General features: G+C 43.4%; 1 protein-coding gene across 2 annotated transcripts in view; it reads left to right on the top strand.

Moving 5' to 3' along the window:
- Positions 1–21,670, top strand: part of COLEC12 (collectin subfamily member 12) — a 198,358-nt gene that overhangs the window by 11,868 nt on the left and 164,820 nt on the right. For both annotated transcript variants that reach the window (XM_089894966.1, XM_022586796.2), the window contains exon 2: positions 5,569–5,619. In XM_089894966.1, the coding sequence (XP_089751092.1) occupies positions 5,569–5,619 (51 nt within the window). The remainder of the gene's footprint in view (positions 1–5,568; positions 5,620–21,670) is intronic.

Here is a 21,670-nt window from a genome sequence, read left to right on the forward strand (position 1 = left end):
CATATGTTTTCATTTCTCTTGGGTGTATACCTAGGAGTAGAATTGTTGGCTTATATGGTATTTCTATGTTTAACCTTTTGAGGAGCTGCCAGACTGTTTTCCAAAGTGGCTGCACCATTTTGCATTCCCGCCAGCAGCATATGAGGGTTCTGATTTCTCCATCTTCTTGCCAACACTAATTGTCTATCTTTTTGATTGTAGCACTTGCTTCTTTTTTTTAAAAATTTATTTATTGATTTTTGGCTGTGTTGGGTCTTTGTTGCTGTGCGCGAGTTGCGGCGAGTGGGGGCTACTTTTTGTTGTGGTGCGTGGGCTTCTCATTGCGGTGGCTTCTCTTGTTGCGGAGCACGGGCTCTAGGCGTGTGGGCTTCAGTAGTTGTGGCTCATGGGCTCTAGAGTGCAGGGTTAGTAGTTGTGGCACATGGGCTTAGTTGCTCCGTGGCATGTGGGATCTTCCTGGACCAGGGCTTGAACCCGTGTCCCCTGCATTGGCAGGCGGATTCTTAACCACTGTGTCACCAGGGAAGCCCTATAGTAGTTGCTTCTTAAACATATGTTCAGCAAGTCCTCCTATTTTAGCCTCACCTTTATTCTCCTTTCAGAGTGGCCCGTGTCCCAAATTCCTTAGCCTTTTCAGAATTCTGGGGTATAAATCATCGCTTCTCAGCCTTCTCTTCTGCTAGCACAGAGTTCAGTTTCCTGGGTCTGTGGGGTCAGCAACCACCATGGTGTGGAACCTGAGGGTCCGCCAGACCTGGGTCTTAGTGTTGGTCTGGCTGCTCACAAGTTGTGGGACCTTGGATCAAATTACATGATTTCTCTGAGCCTCAGATTTCTCACCTATAAAACAGAGAAACAACAAACGGGAAGTAACTGACATTCAGTAGATCTGAGTAAGTATTGCTTCTCTTCTCTTCCTCAAACCTGGTGGATATGCAAAAAGAGAAAGAATTCCTTCAGGAATTCATCTGCTAGTGGGAGAGAGAGACACATGTATAACTCTATAATCTGCTTACTTTTTAACAACAATTACTGAGTTTCTATAGCATGGCATAAATGTGCTAGTTTCTGAGGGTACAATGTGATAAGTTTCCTGTTTTCCAAAGGCTTTCCATCTGGTGAAGTCAAAACCAGAACTGGGTAAGCTGGGATGAAGTGAGAGAGTGGCATGGACATATATACACTACCAAATGTAAAATAGATAGCTAGTGGGAAGCAGCCGCATAGCACAGGGAGATCAGCTCGGTGCTTTGTGTCCACCTAGAGGGGTGGGATGGGGGGGTGGGAGGGAGACACAAGAGGGAAGGGATATGGGGGGATATATGTGTACGTTTAGCTGATTCACTTCGTTATACAGCAGCAACTAACACAACATTGTAAAGCAATTACACTCCAATAAAGATGTTAAAAAAAAACAAAAACAAAAACAGAACTGGAATATAAGGCAGACGGAAGTAATTGCTGTCACACTGATACAAAGGGAGTGCAGGGGAAGGAGAGGTGAATTCTACCCATAGGGATGTTGCACAACTTGGTCCACAGATTGATTGGAACATATTAATATGTATGACTCTCAACTCTCCAAGCCAACTAAACTAAACTTCACTTGAACTCGTGGTACTCTGAAATAGCTAAGCCCAAAGAATAAATCAGCAGCAGAATTCTGTTTTGCGTTCCCCATCACGAAACCTCTGGCCAGCGTGGCCCTGTGCCAGTTACCAAGGAAAGTAAAAAAATAAATAAAAATCACATTTTGAAATAGGCAAGCAAAAGACAGTATAGCCCATAGGTATTACAACAAAAATGCTATAGTACAGCTGTGGCAGCCAGGAAAGTACGTGCCTGCAGACATAAATCTCCAATTAACACGTTTTGTTATTTAGGATGTTAAGGCTACTTCTTCCCTGCAGACTAACTGATGTCAGAAGCAGGGATCAAGTTCTGGCCACTGCAGAACTTAGAGGTCTTAAATCTTAACAAATTCCTTTCTCGTGTTGGAGTGTAGCAGTTATGTGACGTAGATTGTGTCAGAGACAGATTTTGAAAACTGGCAGGTTGCAAAGGTGACTGGATATCCTTGAGGGATAATATCCTTATTTGAGCCCATCACCTCTGCAGGCCCCTGGTACTATAAAGAAAATCCAGGATGCATTTAGCCTGGGTCCACTCAGTGTGAGGAAAAGGTTTTGAGAACAAAGTATAACCTCGCACATAATATCAGGCTGTTTGTCTTCCTGAAACCCATCTGCCAGCCATGTGGGCCCTGTTGGAGTCTTTCACCCTCTCAAACTTTCAGGCACTGGGAACCGCTGACCTCTCCTCCTCTCTCCTGTGACTCTTGTAGTCTGATGTGGCTGTCCAGACAGCCGCAAGCCCCATCAGCTCCTGCCCCTTTCTCTTTCTCAGTTCCTGAAATGTCTCACTGCATCACCAGCCTGAATCAGCTGTTTGCTAATCTTCATAGCTGGGGGAATGTGGCTGGGGCTCTGGGGACACCTCCACTAATGGAATGTCTACTAGGCATTACCTGCCCAACTCGACGCAGCTTTTAAGGATGCAAAAAGTCAACTCTTGAAAATATTGAGTGAAACAGAGTTGAACAATCTTTTTCTCTCTCTTTCAGCACCTCCCTGAGTCTCGAATGGTTCCAAAATTGCTATGAATTTACAAGAAAGGGATATGGTAGGCAGTAACTCTCTTTTTCCCTCCAAAGAATAAACACTAGGAAAGATTAAGACACTTCTCCGTGACACCTTCCCTGATAATCCCAGTAAGATGTTCTCTGGGGTACTTTGTACCCCTCATGTCTCATACGATTTAGTATCTAATTATAGAGTTGGATGAGACAGAGATTTGTATTCTTTTAGGAGCTGCCATAAGAATTTCGCATCCTCTTGGGATGAGGGTTAAGAAGCAGGACATCCTCTTTGAGTCCTGTATTAGGAGTCCCTGTAAAGCCTTTGTTTCTTCGAACCCCTAATGGGTTTGAGTAGGTTAATTTGGAGGCAGCGCTGAATTGCTTTAATAACAAAACTATGAGACATTTGAAGTTCCCAGGGAAATTTCAGGAAGGAGAGAGGAGTCAGTCAGACTAAATGCTGCATGGGAAAAAGACCAGAGAGGAAAAAGAAAACAAACAAACAAACTAATGGTAGGTCTGCTGAAAAGAAGCTTTAGGGAGAACACTAATTTTTTAAGCTGTTTGCTACCGGGAGCACAGTGTAAGCTGTTTTTTTGTCTCCACTGTGAGTTCTTCAGTGATGATGGTTCCTTGGCCCACAGTGTGTGCATGTGAGCAGATTCTTTTGCGGATGTGTCTCTGCAATGGAGGGGCTGGAGCTGGAGGGGGAAGCTGATGTCTGGGTGGCATCGTTACCTATGTTCATGTCCCATCAACTCCACTGGTCTATAAGCACCTGTTTATTGACTGAGTGAATAAATGAATGCATGGATTTCTAAGCAGAAGAAGCAGATAAGGGTTTCTCTTTAACTGAGACTAGACTGGACTTCGCAGGCATTAATGGGAGAATTACTTAGGAAAGCCAGCACAGACTAGGGGATTAATATGTATTTGTCGAACTAACTAATCACCGAGTCAGAGAGAAGAAGGTGCTGTTCTTTTGCTTGTAAGCACGTTCTTCCATCTAGAAAGAACTAAAGCTTTAATCCTTGCCAGAAGAAGATGACTTGAATCATGAAAACCTGGATTTCTAGATTCCAAGCAAGATCTCTTCGCTGTTCTCTGAATAAGGAAACACGGTAAAATACAAAGATTTCCAACTCCTCCATTGTCTTAGGAGTAGTTGTTCTCTCACACATGTCTTCATAACACTTCATAACAAGCTAGCGTGCTGAGGTTCAGCACGCTGTGTGGTAGATATCACACATCTTGGGTTTTTCCACATTTCAAGGTTTGGTTATAGCCAGGCCCTGTGTCCCATCTGTGGGCTGAAAAAGATGATCACAGAGGCTCTATTTCCTCCCTACATGTCTCTTTTCTCTGAAAGCCTGTCAGCTTCTTGAGGGAAGGGACCATGTCTCACTCATTTGTGCACCCCACTGCCTGGCAGTCTCTGGTCCATAGTGAGCGCTGAGTCAGCGCTTTTGAAGTGAACTGCATGTTGGGGGAAAGCTGGGTGCTGGTGCAGTGATGGTGATCAACCCAAGAATAATTGGTTGGACAATAGCCAAGACACGGAAGCAACCTACATGCCCACTGACAGATGAATGGATAAAGAAGATGTGGTACATGTGTACAATGGAATATTACTCAGCCATAAAAAAGAGTGAAAGAATGCCATTTGCAGCAACATGGACGGACCTAGAGATTATCATACTAAGTGAAGTCAGTCAGACAGAGAAAGTATGATATTACTTAGACGTGGAATCTCAAATGTGACACAAATGAGCTTATTTATGAAACAGAAACAGGCTCACAGACATAGGAAACAGACTTATGGTTACCAAATGGCAAAGGGGGTAGGGAAGGGATAAATTAGGAGTTTGGGAGTAGCAGATACAAACTACTATATATAAAATAGATAAACAACAAGTTCCTACTGTATAACACAGGGAACTATAGTCAATATCCTATAATAAACCATAATAGAAAAGAAAAACAAAAAGAAGAATTGGTTAGGTCTCCCTGGAAAGGCCTGGTCTTAACACTTTGACTAGTCATCAAAAGTATCCTTTAATTGCACACCCACACCTGGCAGATGTGTGAAATGACAAGTTCGTTATCAGTGTCATAGGAATTGCATCGTGTCCACGTGAGGAGGGGGATTTGGGCATTTGGTAGAAAGCGTGGCTGCCATAACATTGCCCTTGTTTCCAGTTCCCTACCTTTAGGAATTCCCAAGCAAGTCTGTCTTTTGAAATGCATTTACTGGGAAATCATCCGTCAGTCCCAGTTATCCAGTGGAAGGAGAGTGGGGAAGGATTCGGCCGTCCTTGCAGGAGGCATGCTGGGCTCCTGAGATGCCACAGTTGGTGGAAGAGGTGACCCCAGAGCCTGGCATCTGCAAAGGAGGGCTTTAGGCTCAGTTACGTGAAGATAACTCGACCCTTTGGACAGTTGATTATTCAGTCATTCATTCACCCAAGTTTATTAAGCCTCTGCTCTTTGACAGGCACCATTCTAGGTACATGGGATTCATTCATGAAGTCAGACAGAAAAAAATCATGCACGATGACACACACACACACATAAATGAGGATGATACCAGAGAGTAATATTAAAATAGGATGGTTTGACGCAGAGTGGCTGGGTGGTGGTCCGGAAAGGCATCTCGAAGATACCATACCTCAGCTGAGACCTGAATTAGAAGGAGTCACCTGAGGAACAGGAGGAAGAGCAGTCCAGGCAGAGGGAACAGCCAGTGCAGGGACACTGTGGTGTTTCTCAGAAAGCGTGGTATGTTCCAGGAGCAGAAGGACAGCCACTGTGAGGAGCATGGTGGGCGAGGGGAGGGTGGAGAAGGTGGAGACGGCTGAAGTTGAGTCCAGCGCTGACCCTGCACTTCCGGCCTCACTGTGGTTAATGCTCTGTCTTTTCTTCTCCCACAGACGACTTCGCAGAGGAGGAGGAGGTGCATTCCTTCGGTTACAAGCGGTTTGGTGAGTTCTAGCAAAGCTCTGTTCCTTCTCTGTGCTTGACCTGGGATATGGTAACATGACCATGGCTGGACCTCTGACACGCATGAACACGTGTGGCTCTGAGGCCCAATTTTGGTTGGAAATTGAGTTTCTGTATAACAGGTGGATGATTTCTCAGAGAATCTGAGGCTATTGGGACAGGAGTTACGCCCAGGCATGGGGAAGTGATGGGATGCTTAGGGGGGTTGGCTGAATACAAACCTGATGGCTTAACAGGCAAAACATGGTGGGAAAGGTAAATCTGTGACAAGATAGTCATTTCTTTATTTTGAGATTTAGAAAACATCTTTTCCCTTTTTCCTCAGGCCCCATATTCATAACTTAGTGTCAGTGGAGAAACGAGAGGAAGACTTTTTTCAGGAACCCAGCTAGACACAGGTGCTCCAAGGTAGTCTGAACAGTGACCCCTAAAGATATCCTCATCCTAATCCCTGGAACCTGAATGTTACCTTATATAGCATAAAGTGCTGTGCAGATGTGATCAAGTTAAGAGCTTGAGCAGGGGAGGTTATTCTGGGTTATCTGGGTGGGCTCTAAGTGGAAGCACAATTGTCCTTATAAGAGGGAGGGAGAGGAAGATTTGACTGCTGAGAAAAGAGGGCAATGGGATGATGGGAACAGATATTGGAGTGATATGCTGTGCAGGTGGAGGAAGGGGCCACAAGCCAAGGGATACAGGTGGGCACTGGAAGCTGAAACAGGCAAGGAAACATTTTCTGTTCAGAGAACTCTGGTGGGAATGCGGCCCCACTAACATCTTGATTTCAGCCGACTAAAGCTGATCTCAGACTTCTGGCCTCTCAAACCGTAAGAGAATAAATCTGTGTTCTTTTAAGCACCCCCGTTTGTGGTGATCTGTCCCAGAAGCCACAGGGAAATAATCCACGCTTCTCTGCCTACTCACGGATGCTCTTCTGTCTTTGACCACACTTCCCAGGATCTGCAGTTGGGCCTCAAACTGCCAGTGAAAACATTACAAAGTTCCAAAGACAGTTCAAGGGAACTGAGGTTTTTCTGTCCAGCCCGTTTCTGTGCCTTGGTCAGAGGAAATGAGGAATAGAGGATAGAGGAGAAAAGAATGAGAGTGTGTGTGTGTCTGAGAGAGAGAGAGAGAGAGAGAGAGAGAGAGAGAGAGAATAAACCTACTTCCTGTTGCTTAAAAAAAATCCTGGCTGGACCTTGATTAAATTTAACATCCCCCAGCTGCTCTGGCTCCCTCATTGCTTTAGCATTTTTCTTCTGGATACACACTTCTGCATTTCTTTCTGGGAAAAAAAATAGGGCTTTAAAGTGAGAATGCAGTGGCACGAAGCCCACGGCCCTTCCATTCATGTGCTGGCAGAGAGGCTTCTGCCCACCGTGCTCTCCCCTCCCTCATGCTACTGTTCTTTATCTGCACAATGACATGTTTCTGCATTGGTACCATGTGTTATTCTGCTTTCCCGTCGTGGGTTCACTGAAGGTTGTCATAGGAGTGAAGAGGAAACCAGACATTATAAAGGAAAGAAAGAACAAAACAAAAATTAAAAGGCAGAAATAAAGAGGAAAATCAAGCTTGTAAAGATAAGGCAGAGTAAATGTTGACGTGCCTGTGTATTTTGGAGATCAGCAGATTTCAAATCTCTACACAGAGATCGGTAGACATATGAAGAACCAAGAGAAAAGAGTGACCTTGAGAGAAATTTTATATAAAATTTCATGATCCTGTAACTAGCTAGATGGGCAGGGATTTGGTGGAAAACACAAAAACATAGTAAGTTGCTGAAAGGATTTAATTTATGGTAGTTAAATTGTGTGTGGAAACCATAAACTGATGACTCAGAGGGGAGACATGATAACAACGTACAAATATTGGAGAACCAGGGAGACGTGGAGAGAGTGATACCAAGTGGCACAAGTAGAAGAATAGAGGAATGAAATTAAAAGAGAAACTTCGGAATGAGCTATGAGAGAGACATCCCAAGGCTGAGAATTCTTGGGTTCAGCTTTTAGGCACAGTGATGGATATCCAGCGTAGGGGTGGAGTAGAATTTTGGAAATGGAGAGGCTTTGCGATGATTTATATCAGCCTTTACTTTTTTTAAAAAATTAATTAATTAATTTTTGGCTGCGTCAGGTCTTCATTGCTGTGCGTGGACTTTCTGTAGCTGTGGCGAGCGGGGGCTACTCTTAGTTGCGGTGTGCGGGCTCCTCATTGCGGTGGCTTCTCTTGTTGCCGAGCACAGGCTCTAGGTGAGTGGGCTCAACAGTTCTGGCTCGCGAGCTCTAGAGCGCAGGCTCAATAGTTGTGGCACATGGCTTAGTTGTTCCATGGCATGTGGGATCTTTCCGGACCAGGGCTCGAACCCATGTCCCCTGCATTGACTGGCGGATTCTTTTTTTTTTTTTGGACAGGCAGATTCTTAACCACTGCGCCACCAGGCAAGTCCCTCAGCCTTTACTTTTACAGATAAGGAAGGTGAGGCCCAGATAGATCAAGTCCTTGTCAAGCAGGTTAGCCGGAGCTGGGTTGGATGCTGGGTCTTCTAACTCTCAGGCTAGTGTAATTTTGAGGAAGGGTCCAACAGTGAGATTGAGGTGACCTCTCAATTCCTGTGTCCTAGAAGTGTCCCTGCAGTTCTGGAATCTTAAAGTGGGCTGGACACCAGTCTGGCTCCACCAGGGAGACCTCATCACATTCACAGGGCCTAGGACTCTGCACCTGGTTTTATAGAAGGTAAATGGGTTTCTAGTTCCTAAGGTGTGGCCAAGGCTGGTCATTGAAAGCAGCAGGACCCAAGAACCCATTCCTTCATGTATGATTCAACTTTAACCATTAAAGGAAGACAAAGTTGGTGAAAGGTGGTGAGTGGGAGGCGTCCGGAGACCAGGCAGTCCTGTCAGCCCCGCCCCTACTTACTCCTGTGACTTGAGACCAGTCACTTCCACACTGTGAGCCTCAGTGCTGCATCTGCCCTGTGGGCAGAGTGACACCTGCCACAGTAGTAAGTCTACCTCACAAGCCTTTGGTGAGACTGAGAAAGATAGCAGATGGACCAGTGCTTCGAAATTGCAGCACTGTGAAAACAAGGGTGGTGTTGCCACTTTCCTGAGATTTGAGGCTGTTATCACTCTTCAGACATCTTGGTCCAGCCACTGCCAAATATCAAAATGTGACAGGTCTGAAATCTCATTCCTGAAGAGAGATATAAAGATGAACATGGTAATATCATTGGCTTTTATTTTTGCAAAATAGACTGGATAACATATAAGGGTTAGTTATTGTCTAATTTTAGGTATGTCTTGTTTGTGCAAATACAGTGGTCACAGCTTGAATTTAGGCTGCAGATGAACCAGGGATTAATTATTTGCAGGGCAAAGGGGCCACTATTTTAGCAAATTGGTAGCTTGTTTCCAAAGTTATTGATATATAGTTATTCAGAAACATATGCTACATAAAGTCAAGGCTTGTTTATGTAAAAATACTGTCCTTTTTCAAATTCAGTATAATATTTAATAAAGAGCAAAATGGGTGATCATCTCCAGTAATCTATTATGGGATGGTATTATTTTAAGATGGTCATCCCTTGTCTAGTGAAGAATTCATTGTTGCATTTGGGTCTCAACCAAGGCTTCTATTTTTCTTCCATCTCTCTATATGTCCTGCTTGTTAGCCCCTTTCCCAAGGTTCTGGGCAGGTGTCTGGAGAAGAGATGGAGTTAAATCTGGTGGGTTTGCACTTATCTGCTCCTCTGATGAAAGTTTTGATGAGGGGAAACTTTGAAAGGTTAAGGAAGTGAGCATTTTCAAATTTTCATCAGGCTCTGCCGGTCAGCGTTTCTTGGCCTCAGTGTGCAGAGCTAAATAATTTGGGATGTAACTATAGTTACAGTTTGGCAGAGTTCATTCTCTGGAACATGGGGTACCAGTATATAAAGTTTTATTTTCTATGGATAGAATATGATCTATACTACAATGATATCTTTCTACTTATTTCCCAGTTACTGTTTTCTTCAAAAATATCACACATGGCTCTAGTATCCTTAATTATTATAGTTAGCAGAAAGGGAAAGAGAATTCATTCATATTCTACGGGACAAATATGAATTCATAAAATTTGGAATTTGCGATAAGTTGCTCCAAAAATGTCTTCTGAAATCTTCTGATTAGTCATGTGATGAACATGAGTGCATCCAAGTTAAAAAAATTATTTTTCCATTAAAATGGTAGAGTAGGAGGAAGGAAGAATGTCATTTCAGCTCCAAGGGATAAGTGCATCACAGTTCCAGAGAAGGGGAGAAGTGTGGGAAGAGGGGTGACTTCCAGATCCTGCTTTTTAACCCACGTACAAAAGATTGCAACAAATCCAGCTCACATTTGCTTATCACTTGTATCTTCCCAAAGTACGTACTAATGTAGTTTTCATTCACCACTACTCCATGAGGCCAACAGGCCAGGTGCCATCTTTCCTATTTGATGGCTGCTTGTCATCTTTTCAGGAGGCAGTGGGGTGCAGTGGTTGGGTGTGTGGGTGCTGGAACCAGGTGGGTGGCTTTGGATCCAAGTTCCAGCACTCACCAACTATGTGACCTTGGGCACGTGATTATCCAAAGCTGTGAAGTCCATTTCCTCACTTGTAACATTTGGGTCATCACAGGCCAACTCCATAGGGCTGTTGTGGAATTAAACATGCTGCTGGGTTGGCACAGTGCCTGGCACACTGTGAGGATCCCATAAATGTTGACCAATATCCTATTATCAGATTCCTTCTTGAACCTTTTGATCCTGATGCTTGAACATGGAACTAGGGTTTAGTAAGCCCCTGGAACCTTCTGATGTCCTGCAACCTCATGGATTCTGGCTGCATCACATCCCCTGCTTTCCTGCTAAAAGCTGGGAGAGGCGAGAAGGCCTGGGGACATGGCTCTCTGCCCCAGCACCGTGGTGGGCAGTGTGGGAGCCTAATGGCGAGTACCCCCCTGGGTGTCCCTTACCCTCCCTCTGGAGCCTGCTTTGCCCCTTTTCTGTGCTGGGGGGAAGCGGGATGGGGGGACAAGACTGACTTTGTTTCATTGGGTTCTCTTGTGTTATCTTTGGAATAGGACCTGGTGTAATAATAGGATGTCAGAAGTTGGACTGATGCAGGAATCAGAGGCACGTGGTTCCTTCCGTCTGTGAACGCCGTGGGTAGATTTAAGGGTTGACAGTGAGCAACTGGGGGCAGCTGGAAACATTTGTTGTTTGTGTTTGACGAACAAAGCTTTGACAAAAGTGCTTCCTTGGGGCTCAGCAATAGGGAGTGTTAATAGCTATGAGAGAATAAGATCTCAAAAATTGCAAACTGTGAAATAGTAGCAAAAAGTACAAGGAAGCGTATTCTATGGAGTAGAACTCAAATCTTTTGTAAAAAACTAAGTGGAAAAATTCTAAGAGAACTACTGAAAAATTACATAAGGGTAACAGTCCAAAAATGGGTACCAGATGCCTTTTCCTAAGTGTATTCACTGGAGTCAGTTCTTGACTTTTTTTTTTTAAGAAAAAGTGAGTTTTGTTTACCTGCAACTTCATAGGCCTCCCTCTACTTATAGTTTCACACAGGCTTTCTTCCCTTGGACAATAATTTTGGCTTAGCAAGAATATTTTTAACAGTTTAACCTGCACAGTGCAGGGCATGTGGGAGCAGCCTGAGAGATCGGTGTGGAATAGAACCCAGCCCTGCCCCAGAACGCTCCCGACCTTGCTCCTTTTTTTCATCATTCCCCCCCCCACACCTCCTAACCCGCCTTCCAAAGAGATAACATATGAAACTTCAAATCAGGGGTGCTAGTTAAATCATGGAGCTGTGTCTTCCCAAGAGGGCTTGAGGAAGTGAATGTCTAGAAAGTGCAGAGGACCACTTGGGCTTCTGAAAAATAGCAACACAGGTATGCGTAACCAGAAAGAAAGGTTCCTTCTGAGGCACATGGTGAGTTTCTGCTTTCAGTGTAGAGAGGGTTCCAAGAGTTGACCAAGAGGATGATGAACTCTCTCTGGGAAGCTGCCCAACATAAACACTTGGCCGCCCCCTCTTCTGAATGTTTGGGCTTGGGGACCAGGCTGCCTGTCTCTGCTCTCCCCGGACTCTTCCCAGAAGCCTGGCTTCATCTTGGATTTGGAGAAGGTGCCGCTTTGAAGTCATCTACCTCCAACCATAAAGGACGGCTCCGTGCATTCGTCTCCGCACAGCCCTTCCAGACCGGCACCAGCAGAGTTCACCCCTTTCCCTGATAAGAATGCCAGGAATTTCCATCATTTCCTGTGGGGAATGACTAAAGAAGCCCAGCGTGAGGCTGTCCTTTCAACAGCACCTTTTCCAAACATCCCTAAATGGAAAGGGTACCAGGACAGGCAAAGGACTGACCCTGGGCAGAGAGATAAGTGAGGATGAGAGGCTGAACTGGTGTCCCTGTGGGGTTTCTCTTCAAAGCTGTTTGCTTCCTTAGTGGCAGAGTCTTCTTTATGTGGCTTTGCAAATCCTAATGGAGTAGATATTCTGGTTTTATGAGAATTGGGGGTCAAACGGCATGTGAAGAAGTAGATGCCAAAGAGATTCAGAACAGCTCACGTGGCCCCTCTCCCCATACTTCCAGTCAAGCAGTGGGGCTCCTGAGACCTGAGAAAAAGGGTTTGCTGCCTATTACTTCTTTTAAATAACCTGAGATTTCCTACTTTCTATCATTAGAGATAATATTCACAATCTCCTCTGCCAACGGTGTTCACCTGGGTTTCCCTTCTTTTCCATCAAGAGCTTCTCAATGGGCAGCTCACATCCTCCTTGACTCATCTTTCTGCTCATCAGTAAAAATTTGTTCAACACCACATGGCCACATGATTATGATTTTTTTTTCTATTTTCATGTGAAAGAAAGCATTAAGCATCTTTTCTTCAATATCCTTTCTTGAATATGTGCTAGGTAAAGCTTATAGTTACCAGGGGGTAAGGCGGGGGGAGGGATAAATTGGGAGATCGGGATTGACATATACACACTACTATATATAAAACAGATAACTAATAAGAACCTACCGTATAGCACAGGGAATGCTACTCAATACTCTGTAATGACCTACATGGGAATAGAATCTAAAAAAAAGACTCAATATATGTATATGTATAACTGGTTCACTTTGCTGTACAGCAGAAATTAACATAACATTGTAAATCGACTATATTCCCATAAAAATTAATTTTAAAAATTAAAGTAAAATACAGAGACTGAGGGAAAAAAAAACAAAAGGAAAAAGAAATCTTGCTGTCCTCACTCCTGCATTCTCTGCTCTGCATAAGGGCCATACTGTGTTCAGGGAATATCAAAAGAGTCTGTTTTCTTGCATAGCTTTTTTTTTTTTTAATTGAAAGTCTTGGTGGCCACCAGCAAAGAATATATTGTAAGGAAGGTTGTGAGTACGGGCGGGGCTAAGAGCACGTTGCAGGTAACGTAGCAGGCGGTGACGTAGCAGCCTCCTGGCTGAGGGAATGTACCCCAGAGTCAGCTGCCTCTGCTCAGCTTCCAGCTTTGCCACTTACAGGTGAGATAGCCTCAGACCAGTTAACCTCCCAGGGCCTCTGTGTGCTTGTCTAAAAGACGGGGGTAATTATAGTATCTGCCTGTAGGACTCTCGTGAGAACTCAAGAAGTTAGTACTTAGAGCAGCGCCTTGCACACAAAAAGACTCACAAATGGTGCATCATGAGAAGTCACATAAATGGTTACAAGGTGGCTGTGGCAGTTCCAGGTGGGTGACAGACAGTCTTGGGTTCCCGCGTCTTTTTGGAAGCAGGGAAGCTTTCCCAGAAGGCCTTCAGAGACTTTTCCTCACGTGTCATTGGCCAACATTGAGTCAGTCTTTTCCTAAATCAGTTACGGACAAAGGGAATGGGCGGGCCCTGGGTGGCTTGGGCTCATCGTTTGGGGCAAAATGTATGGTGAGGAATTAAGCACTCTCACCGCTGTTATTATGTATAAGTTAATATCCATAATGTAGACTATTATAAATACATAATATGTATAACATGTAATATTGTTACATTTCTAATTTAATGTTAAATTAGATGATGAATGATTATTAAATAACAATATAATTTAATTGTAATCTGACCAATTATTATTTATAATTTGTTCCACATATAAAATTATCGTGTTTTATATAACATGTTGAAAAATTCAGTTCATTCACAAAATAGCTGCAAGCTTCTTTTTATGATTTGGAATTTTGTTATAAGTGGAGCTGCTGTGTGCTGAACTCTCAAGCACCAAGAGTTCTTAGTTTTTGACAGTTTATAAAAAGAGAAACCTTCAAAAGACAAGAGATCAGTATGATAGAGAAGGGAATGAATAAATGAATGAACAAAAGTTGTTTTGCTTTCTTGGAACTTAGTTTTCTCAGTAGTGTTCAGCAGATTTGGAAGAAACAATTTTTTTTTAGAACAGGAACTTGAAAAAAAAAAAAAAGGAGACAGTCCCAAATCTCAGTGAATACAACTCCTGCCACAGGAAACATTGTGAAATTGGTCTTCTGTTCTGAGTCATAACTATAAACACTTTCTGCTTCTTCTGATATTTCATTTTTATCCTTTTTATACGTTTTTGAAAACTGACATTTGGCCCTGATTGAAACAGTCTTCTCTTTTATACACTAGGGTGTTTTTATTTTTTTCTTCATTGGTGTAAATATTTCCATATACAGATCAATTTCTTTCACATGCTGAAAGATGAGGATGAAGGATTTTAGGCTTGTTGGGAAACAGGAGAATGGAACTAGAAGTCTGCAAAAGTTCTGGCAAAAAATCCAGCTACATTCTTATCCAAATGCCTAAAGATGCCCTCTATTCTCTAATATTTGAAATAACCTTTCTAACATGTCCATCTTGTTCTGTGAAGGAGGAAATTGTATAGATAAAAATCATTGCTGACGTTTTTGATTTTGAATCTTCAGTCTAAGCTCAAGTATTCAAAGCAGTATGAGTGAGGGAGAACCATATTCTTTCCCTTTGGGTTTTACTTTGTACTTATAAGAGGACATCCTCATGGTATCTCATATTTAATATTGGACCGGGGCCATTTGATAAGGAATATCAAAATGTATTGATTGCTCTGCCTCACGTTTTACATGGAAGTCTACTGTTGAATCACTTTTGGAAACAACTGAGGGGAAATAGGAATGCTTCTCATTCTGAGGAGAAGTCACTGACTGCCGTGAACTGGGGTACAAAGATGAATAAACAAGGTTTCTGCTCTTGACTCTTTTATTCCTTATCAACATTTATAATGCATTTTAAAAAATTTCTCAGAAAACAACAGGTATAAAAGTCCTTATGAAAACAAAATTTTTCTCCTAAAAATGTTTATACTAGGAATAGCCCAGATGATAAGCCTCATCAAAGGCTCCCCACAAAGAGTCAAAAGGTAGACATAGAACAGAGGGCTGCCACTTTGGGATGGAAGTGATATAAAATAGGGTGTCAGAGAATTACATATAAATTCTGCAGGTGGGCATAGAAAAAGAGAGTAAAACAACTGGAGAAGAGGGGGGAAATCCATTGGCCCAGGGATAAGATGAGTGAAGCGTTGATGGGAATCTGGGGAAGAGATTCAAGCAAGGAACACTGGCCTTAAACAGTGCCCTTTTTCTGGGAAATGTATGCATTTTGTGAGATTTGCTGAGAAACTGAAGCAAGCAAAACTCCTGGGAAAATGTCATTCTCAGTCTATGCAGAATGAAAGTGATGTGACATTTATTAACCACCCATAATGTGTTGGGTATCATGCACAATAAAGAAGGAAGACATGGCCTTTTGCCTTTGGGAATTTCAAGTGTAATGGAAAGCAGAGTTTTCCAACAGGGGTGTATTTGCATAAAAGAAAAATATCAGCCAACCCTACGAATTGCTTCCTCTCCCACCCGCAGAATTTCCAAAGGCACAATAGAGGGCACCACATGCCAGACGGAGTGCAAGCCGCCTCTTCTTTCTGCTGTTCTAAGTTCAGTATTGGCAAGACTTCAGTGGTTTCCGGATGAGGTTGGGGGTTCTCCTTTGCACCCGCCTCTCGCATCTGTGCACAGGAAGAGGGCGTATATGGAGTCTCTGTCCTTTGCCCCTCAGAAAAGGTTCAGGACGAGATGTGAGAACTTGTTTGATATAAGCCGGTGAGAGAAGGTTGGAAGGTAATTTCCGTCCCCAGATGGTGTACATGCTGTGGACCCAGCTGTTACCAAACTGTTGCCACGTAAACCTGCTCTGCTTATTAACAGCAGCTTTGTGCATTGAAAACACAATTCAGTAAATGTGTAGTAAGATAATTTGGTTTAGAATCCTTCACTATTCAACTTTTTGTATTTTGGCCACACTACGCGGCATGTGGGATCTTAGTTCCCCAACCAGGGATCGAACCCATGGCCCCTCAGTGAAAGCACCGAGTCCTAACCACTGGACTGCCAGGGAATTCCCATATTTGGTCCACTTTTGATGGACCAAAACGTACCTCCTATAAACAGTGAATAAGGATCACAGAGGGCCCTAGTGACCTCAAGCACGTAAATTTCCACTAAGCCTCGTTTGCTTGTTATGGAAAGAGGGATAACAACACTACCCATGAGAGAGGGCACGTCGAAGATTATTTAAGGGAAGTGAAATGCTTAGCACATTGCCTGACACTTAGAAACTGTTCCATAAGTGCTCATCGGGGAAAGAGAACCAGATTTTTTTTAAAAAATTGAGTTCAGTACTTCATTTGAACTCCTTTTTCTCTCTGTCTACCCAGGCACACTCGTCTGTATATACTGTGTGTGTGTGCATGTGTGTGCATCACTGGGTATTTGAAGAGGTCTGAATTGGAAGCATGGAGATCAGAATTGTAGTCTTTCTTTTCCTACAGTTAACTAGCTGTGTGAATTTTGCAAAATGATGTAAACTGTCTGGGTCTCAAATAAGCTGGTCTGCAAAGGAAGGGGGTTGGTGTAGATGATTTCAAAGACTTCTTTAGGCCATACTGGGTTATGGGTTTGCAACTATAATGTGATCCAAGGCTCTATTCTGCCACTACGTGAGATTTTTAAAAATATATGTTATTTTTCACCCTTTCTTTTACTTACTCAAACAATTCAGAATAAGTATTCTGGTACCCTTATTTCAGACATATTTTCCCAGGTATCTGATACAAAATTTAGCAAAAATGACAGATGGAAAACTATCTTCTCTTCACATTAGGTTTGTTCAACTTGTCACCGATCTCATGCTTGTTGGGTTTCCATTTGGTTGTATGTTCCTTTCATATAACTTTAGAAGTATTGAAGCATTTTCTAGGCTTAAGTGTTTTGAACTCACTTTATTCTAGATTTCTACACTCAAAAAGGGAAGATTCTGTTCCCTCCAAGCTTCATAAAATCAGTGGGTAATTATTCAGATACACGTGTCTGCAAATTTAATAAGAAGCTTCCATTAATAATCCCCAAGAAAATCTGGCAGTTTCTCTCAATTCAGTGATCTGTTTATATTTATCATATTATGAATTTTTCCTTTGTGCTTCTCATGTTAATGAAAGACATATTGAATGAGAACCTAAATCTACTGGTTATCCACAAAGGAAAAAACTCTCTTTAGCCATGCCCCTTATTGAGAAGAAGGCCCCCTGGGAGCTCTGTCTTTCTCACCTCCCTGGGTTAGTGACCAAGTATTAGAACACCCCCCACCCCCCACACACACAAAAGAGAGAGAACCAGGGGTTATGGTTATGTAAAGTGGGAACACGTATATTTAAAAAGCTTATGAGCTAGATTTTTTTTCCCAGCTGGGAAATTATTAGGTCAATTCCTTCCCTCTCTGCCATTTTGTAAATAGTTAACCTCACTTTGCAAATCGTGAATGAGTCAGCATTTGAATGAAGGGAAGAAAAAAAGAAGGAAGGAAAGAAGGAAGAGTATTACTTTTCTTTTTCCTATTTATAATTGCAAACACTTAGAAATGATATTCTGATAAATTGAGAGTCTTTTTTTTCCCTGCTGGGCACTTGTGTGGATTTAGGTATATATGCATGTAGCTGGAGACCTGAAGGATTTGGGGTTCCTGGGGCTGAAAGAAGGAAGAAGGAAAAGCCACAGGGGAGGGGAAGAGAGAGCAGAGTAGGGGTAGCAGAGAGTCCCGCAGGCTGTGGGATGGGGGAGTCAGACAGTCGGATTTAGTTCTCAAGGGCCAGGGATTCCAGGAAGAAGGGAGGGAGCAAACCCTTGCATTCTGATAATTTCTTACTTTTAAAAAATGTATTTTTCCCAGCCCTGGTGTAAGTACATTGGGGACAGAGATAGTGTCCGTTTTGTTCGTCATTGAACTTAGGACAGGTCCTCGGCTCAACAAGCATTTGAGAACAGAAGAGTAATATGCTTGGGTGCTTATAACACGCGTTGTACTCAGGGTGTTTTCTTAAATGTTACCAATGCCCATGACCTGGTGGGCATCTCCCCGACGGCGTCTGTGTGCGGACCAAGAACATTTTCCAAAGTTGAATTCTGGGGAGGGAGGGGCGCGGACCCCAAATCCAGCATCCAGCCATGGCACAGACTCAAAGCCGGGACAGATGCCCCACGGCTGGGACTAGGGCTGAGAAGGAAGAACAACTAGAGCCGACCCTGGGGATGGGGGTTGCACAGAGTTCCCGGTCTATTAGGGGGAGAGACAGAGCACCTGAAATTCTCTAGCTGAGGTGGGCCCATGTCCCTGTTTGCTTCTTCAGAAAGACCCTGGAAAGGTCCTCTGGCTTCATCTGAATTTCTTTTGTGCTTAAACTTAGTTAAGATTATAGAGCTCTTGTGAAGTGCAAATACTCTAGGAAGTTATAGAGAGGAAGATGTTTACTCAGTCATCTGCGCTTCAGGGTGAACTATTTAATCAGATTGCTTTCTTCCTCAAATCTGGCTGAAATCAGCACAGTGATTGTTTTTAAGAGATTCGTCTTTCAGAGATTTGAAAGGTTCAAGGAGCTTTGGATCTAAGGCACCTGGGATTGGGGAAGAAATTCAAAAATATCTGTCATGTACCTATTATATCCTATCCCTGTGCTAGACCCTGGGATTGGATTGCTAAGACATGGCACCAGTGTGTGTAGTCCTCATGGTGTAACAAAGGGGAAAGAACATCTACATCATCATACTATAATTTGAAAGATCCTTAAAAGGAAATAGAGGACCCAGATTCTGAAGTTACTAATTCTGCAGGGAAGGGAGGAACCCGTGATCAGAGAAGCCATAGAGAAGGATGATTGTTTAAGGGCGGGGCATTAAAATGAGGAAGTCCCCTGGCAGTCAGTGGGCGAGATCCTCAAGGCAGAAGAAACAGAATGAAATTAGATCAATAGCATCAGTAGCATCAAGGGGCAGTAAGTCCTGTCTTCAGGGGACACAGACAGCACACTCGGAGATATTGCAGGTTTGGTTCCAGATCACTGCAGTAAAGTGAATATCCCAATAAGACAAGTCACACGATGTTTTTTGGTTTCCCAGCGCATGTAAAAGTTATGTTTACACTATACTGTAGTCTGTTCAATGTGCAACAGCATTATGTCTAAAAAAAAAAGCAATGTACATACCTTAATCTAAAAATACTTTATTGCTGAAAAATGCTAAACCATCATCTGACAACACGGGTTGCCACAAATACTTTCAATTTCGAAGCACAATAAAACAAGGTACGCCTGTGTACACCTGCAGGCAGAGGTGCGCCCTGCCGCTGGGATCCAGTATCCAGCGATGGTCATTAAATGCTGTGTCTATTAGGTGCCTGATATGTTTCAGGGGCTGGGAAGGATTCAGAATAGTAACTCATGGTCGCTGCTGTTGGGATATCACCACCAAGTTAACAGGACAGAAGTTACTCACATGAAACAAGAGCCAACAATGCAAAAGCCACTATATCCTAGAGGTCTGTGCTGAAGATGAATCCAGACAAGAGGAAATCAAGAAAGGAAAAGGAAAACCATTGCATCGGTCTGGGGCTCTGAGTGAGGAGGGGCAGGAATTAGCTCAGGGTGCCTGTGGGGATGGGGAGAAAAGGCCGCCAGGGAGGGAAATTGTAAACCTTCCTGCCTGGAGCTGGGGTTGCGTGTTGGGGGCTGGGCTGGGCTGGGGAGCTGAAAACTAAGCAGAATTTCCATTTGATCCAATTAAAGTAACCGGACTCAAAGTGTTTTAACAGATCCGTCTGTGTAGCAAAAGGAGTATCGGGAGCGACTGATGTGCTGTTACTACATAGTTTTATACAGAAAGAAGAGAAAGTGGAATTTAGGGGAGAGGGGAGGTGAGCTGTCGCTGTCACTGGCGAGTAAGCTGATAATGTGCTTGTGACGACGGGAATGAAGTGAGAGAGTCGTGTAATCTGTGACTCCACGATGTCTCTGACTCTTACCGTGCTCACTGATAGTTATCTGCCACTGAGATTCAGAGGTCAGCCAGGGAGGCAGCGGCCACAGCACAGCCCCGCCGGGCACACTCGATGTTTACGACACAGGCCGCCACTTTTCCGTGCATTGAGACTATTAGGCAACTAATTATTTTTCTTTGTATGTGTGTGGTTTATTCCTTTCCTGATTTTAATAGATCTTTTGGTTTGGCTGGTCGTTGCCAGATGTCTCAAATGCAACCATGTACCATCAGGTACAGTTAATAAGCACGTTTTACTAAGTGGCTGCTACTTCACAATGTGCCAGTGTGATGCTGGAGATCTTTGATTTGGGAGAAAACAAAACAACAACAAACCAGGCCTAAAACAAAACACTGTAAAAGAAGTCTGAAACGAAAATCAGCGAGCCTCATCCTCTGCCAAGGGTAAGTAAATCCCTTTCTGGAAGAGTGGATGCCGAAAGCCGGCTCTGAGGTTGGAAGCTCATTTTGGGAAGCAAGTCAAGGAGGGGGAAGTAGTGAGTGAGGAGGGGAGCTGAGCCACACACACTGAGAAGGCAGTGGGCTTGTGGGACTAAGCGGGGCCTCTCAGTTGGAGCCAGAGCTTCTGCAGAACCTGCCACCCCTTCCCCAAACTCCTCTCCCCACCCCATTCTCCGGAAAGCACAGAGATAGAAAGAGCTGGCTCCTCCATTGTTGCTGGGAGGGCTTAAATCTGAGATATTGCACTTGGCTCTTCTCAATAAACTCTGGCTAAGGAGAAATTAACCTGGGGCTGCTCTGCTTTGCCTTTTTCCAATAAAAGAAACATACCGGCTTCAACATTTCAACCATTGTTTGTGCTGGTAGAATGCTTCTCTGTCTGTATCCCTGTGGTCAAGTGCGCCATCTCATACAGCCACCTGATAAATTGTGTGCGGTTTGGAGGGGCCTCATCCATCAGGCAGCAATGCTTCTTCGCTGTTTTCTTTTAATAACAGCTGTATTGAGATAGAGTTCACATATCATACAATCCACTGGTTTAAAGTGTACAGTTCGATAGGTTTTAGTGTGTTCAGAGTCGTACAGCCATCATCACAATTTTGGAACATTTTCATCCCCCCACAAAGAAACCTTGTATCCATTAGTCATCACTCCATTCCTTCCAAATCCTCCTCTGTGAAACCCCTCAGCAACCACTAAGCCACTTTCTGACTCTATAGATTTTCCTCTTTTGGACAGTTCATATAAATGGAATCATACAATATGGGGGTCTTCTGTATCTGGCTTATTTCACTCAATATAATGTCTTCAGGGTTCATCCATGTCATAGCATGTATCAGTACTCCGTTCCTTTTTATTGCTGGATAATAGTCCACCTACATTTTGTTTACCCATTCATCAACTGACAGGGATTGGGTTGGTTCTACTTTCTGGCTATTATGAATCATGCTGCTGTGAACTTTATTGTACCAGTTTTTGTGTGGATATATGTTTTCACTTCTCTTGGGTGTGTACCTAGGAGTAGAATTGCTGAGTCACGTGTCACCCTATGTTTACCTTTTGGACTCCATTCCAAAGTGGCTGCACCATTCCATTACTGAGTATCTCCATTTTTTTTTTTATCCCAAA

Source organism: Delphinapterus leucas, chromosome 14 (genome assembly GCF_059928025.1).
Source record: "Delphinapterus leucas isolate spDelLeu-1000000601 "Yukka" chromosome 14, BTC_Dleu_Yukka2, whole genome shotgun sequence".
Taxonomy (NCBI): domain Eukaryota; kingdom Metazoa; phylum Chordata; class Mammalia; order Artiodactyla; family Monodontidae; genus Delphinapterus; species Delphinapterus leucas.